A 3,751-nucleotide genomic window follows, 5' to 3' on the forward strand; every position below is an offset into this window, starting at 1 on the left:
AAAACAGAAAGTTTCTTCGCAAGCTCGGAGCCAAAATCTCATTGCGCACCCATGATCCTCGGGAGGCGAATTGGCTAATGCAACGGTTCTCGATTGCCATCATCCGGGGAACACTTTGGCAATCCGCCAGGCTACATACATAAACATAATCCTATTGAGAAATTAATTATCGATATTAAATTCAAAATTAAAAAATTCGAAGATTTGAAGAAAAACTTTAATAAATTAATATCAAAATCCAGCACGATGTCATCTCAAAGTTTCCTGATCAAAAAATATTCAATAGCGGAACAATTAAGGCGAGGATGCTCACAAAGAACAATCGCCAAAGAATTCAATGTTTCAAAATCTTTTGTGCAGCAAGTCAGCGCGAAAATGAAAAACGGAATGCCTTTTGAACGTGCCGTTGGTTCTGGTCGTCCAGAAAAACTTACTCTGGCGATTAAAAACGCAATATTGACGAAATATGATCAAAATCATTTTTCCACTTTACAAGAAATTGCAAATTACATTGAATCTAAGCACAATTTACGACTTTTTCGATCAACAATAAGGAATGCTTTATATTCTTTTGGACTAGAAAATCGAAAACCGTGTAAAGAACCGTTATTACGACCAGTAAACGTGTTAAAGAGAAAATTATTTGCTGAAAATTATTTAGGGATCTCGTCTGAAGGTCTAGGCAAAATTATTTTCTCCGATGAAACAAAATTTGAGTTATTTTCAGCAAATAAAAGAAATAATGTTCGATATTTTCGCGGTGAAAGATATCATTCGGCCAACATTTTACCTACAGTTAAATTTGGAGGAGGAAGTGTTCTAGCTTGGGGCTGTATTTCGTCCAATGGAGTAGGCCGGCTCGTTTTTATTGACGGAATTATGACGGATGCGCATTATGTGCAAATTTTAGCACAAAATTTAAACCAATCCGCCGGAGAAATGAGTTTAACTGACTTAGAGTTTATGCACGACAACGACCCAAAGCATACAGCTCGAGTCACAAGGAAATTTCTTGAAGAAGAAAAATCAAAACAATTAATTGGCCTGCACAAAGTTCAGATCTCAATCCAATCGAGCATGTGTGGGCCTATATAAAGTTCCAGTTACGCAATATGGGAAGGCTTGATAAGGAAACTTTAAAGCAAGAAGTTTTGAAAATCTGGAACAACCTCCCCCCGGAACTAATAAGAAAATATGTTTTAAGCTTCCACAAACGAGTTCTGAAAGTATATAAGACGAAAGGGAAGCATATTTTACTAATCGAATTTGGTCACGTTTTTTTTGAACAATGTTTTTTTGAATACAGTGAATCCTCGCAAATTGGCCATTTTTGGTACATAGAGATTTTATGGCCAATTTGAGAAAATGGCCAATTTGAAAAAAATCAATATTTAAAAAATAAAATAAACACGTTTAAATTTTATTAAAATAAAATTCAATCCCTAATTCCTTTTTATTTGCTCTTTTTACATTTTCTTTGTATTTTCTTATTGCAGTAATCAGCGAAACATCATTCTCATTTTCTGCATTACAGTAAAGTTGCCTTTCTATTCTAGTTAATGTCTTTGCAATATCTTTTCTATCGAGTGGATATATGATTTTTGTCTCTTCGTCGCTAATTTCAGACTCTTGATCCTCTTGTAAACAATTTTCGTTTATATCTTGATCTTCTGTGTTTTCGATATTTAGAAAATCTTCGCTCATTAGAGGATCGAAAATGTCAGTTCTTTCAATTTCAGTCTCATAATGTTCAATTAATGTATTTTCGTGATTAGATTCATTTAAAATCTTAAAACAATTTTGAATAGTTTCAGTAGATACGTCATCCAAGCCATATTAACAAACAAAATTGCATCTTTTAATGTCAATTTTTTGTATGAATTGTATACAGAAATATTTTCAGTCTCCAGCAAATCAGTTAAGTACTGTAGCTTTCTTCTCATGAAATGAGTCTTGAAGGTTTTTATAATTCCAATATCCATTGGTTGTAGTAATCCAGTAGAATTTTTAGGAAAAAATAAAATCTTAATACAATCCAAGTTTTGAGGAATAGAATGTGCAGGACAGTGGTCTATTAGCAATAAAATTTTCTTCTTTTTAATTTTAAGCTGGAGATCAAAGCTAATAATCCAATCAATAAAAATAGATCCAGTCATCCAAGCTTTCTGTGAGCTATAATATGAGACAAGACATCCATAGTCAAAATTTTTAAAACATCTAGGCATTTTTGGTTTTCCAATCATCACAGGTTTCAATTTATGACTTCCGGTCATGTTTGAACAAAGCATAATAGACACACGGTCTTTAAAATTTTTGTATCCTTGGAATCGGTTTCTGCATACGCTTTTCGATGGAATAAGCTTGTAGTATAATGCAGTTTCATCCAAATTATAAATTAGATCAGGCTTATACGATTTAGAAATTTCTTTAAATTCTTCACGAAAAGAATTAATGTCAACTACTTTATCTGTTCGCATCTCTCCATGTAATTTTAGCATTCTAAAACCGTGTCTCTTTTTGATTTTGCCAGAAATCCATTAGAATTTTTAAAGTTACTAAGTTGTAGCTCTTCGGCAAAATGCGCAGCCTTACACGATATTAAGGAATCATTCAAAAACCACCTAAAAATTGGTTTTCAATTAATACCTTTAGACTCTATTGTATCCATCCATTCGATCAATTTTTCTTCAAGCGTAGGAAATTTTGGTTTGTGAGCAGCTTTATACGAATTTTGATAGATTTTCGAATCCCGTAAAATAGAGTCTTTATTAAGCAGTAGATTATTGATCGTCTTTCTCGAGATCGTCTTGTGGAATAAATGTGAGAATCTGTCAGCCAGAAGCTGACACGAAACACTGTCATTTTCTTCCTTGTAGTTTATAATTTGTGTTTTTTCAAGAAAAGTGAGCCGAGTATAACGTCCACGAGAAATTTTATAAGACATGTGATTAAAGAAATAGTTTATTTTCTAATTAAAAAAATAATAATTCAAAAATTGTGGCCAATTCTCAAATTGGCCAATTTACTAAGAAAATTAATTTTTTTCTTAGTAAATTGTGAAAAAATTGGCCAATTTAAAAATTGGCCAATTTGCGAGGATTCACTGTAGTTTAATTTCATGTATTTACTAATAATTAGAGAATGTTGTTTACTAGATGTTTCAGACCCATGTTTTTTTTCATAGAATATAAGATAAAAATAATTTTTTAAGTAAAAAGTTTTTATTGATATTTGTCTTTTGAGGGCGGAAAAGGCCTCGATAATTTAGCATTAACGGTCTCGTAGCGCTTCATAGATCGCATGCAAGAAAATTATCCCCACCATTGCCGCAAAGCTCAGTCCAGTCCAACTCGGGGTCGGCGTGCCTGGAGGATGTGCTGCTGTTCATGCTATCCGCACTTTCTCAGAAGCGTGCAGGAAATCACAATGTCCAAACATTCTGATCAAGCTTGACATCAGAAATGCATTCAACAGTATCCGACGGGACAGAGTTTTTGAGGCCTGCTCTGAGTATTGTCCTTCCTTATTTGGGCTAACTTTCGAATCATACGGCCAACCATCTTCCCTTATTTTTGATTCCGACACTATCCCGTCTGCTTCGGGAGTCCAACAGGGAGGCCCTCTGGGGCCACTCCTTTTTTTGTCTTGGAATCTCTGAGGTGACCAAGCTTCTATCTTCTCCATTAAATCTTTGATATCTCGACGACGCTACTCTCGGTAGCTCTCCGACATCGTTCTGCAGGACATAATT

The 3,751-nt window shown here is 34.2% G+C and overlaps 1 protein-coding gene across 1 annotated transcript; it reads right to left on the minus strand.

The window, feature by feature from the left end:
• Positions 1-1,199: 1,199 nt before the first annotated feature.
• Positions 1,200-2,498, minus strand: LOC115229629 (tigger transposable element-derived protein 6-like). Its single transcript, XM_029799954.1, has 3 exons — positions 1,890-2,498; positions 1,471-1,788; positions 1,200-1,220 (listed from the first exon to the last, which is right to left on the minus strand). Exons 1-3 carry the CDS (start codon positions 2,496-2,498, stop codon positions 1,200-1,202), a joined length of 948 nt encoding a protein of 315 aa, XP_029655814.1.
• Between the last annotated feature and the right edge of the window lie 1,253 nt (positions 2,499-3,751).

Source organism: Octopus sinensis, unplaced genomic scaffold (assembly GCF_006345805.1).
Source record: "Octopus sinensis unplaced genomic scaffold, ASM634580v1 Contig13292, whole genome shotgun sequence".
Lineage (NCBI taxonomy): Eukaryota > Metazoa > Mollusca > Cephalopoda > Octopoda > Octopodidae > Octopus > Octopus sinensis.

What these genes read in the sequence shown, in the direction of transcription:
- LOC115229629 (XM_029799954.1), bottom strand. Translation starts at nt 2,498, where the DNA reads ATGCTAAAATTACATGGAGAGATGCGAACAGATAAAGTAGTTGACATT. An exon ending in TGGAGACTGAAAATATTTCT is followed by an intron (nt 1,789 to 1,889) that starts GTATACAATTCA and finishes AATTGTTTTAAG; the next exon opens with ATTTTAAATGAATCTAATCA. An exon ending in TAAGAAAATACAAAGAAAAT is followed by an intron (nt 1,221 to 1,470) that starts GTAAAAAGAGCA and finishes ATATACTTTCAG; the next exon opens with AACTCGTTTGTGGAAGCTTA.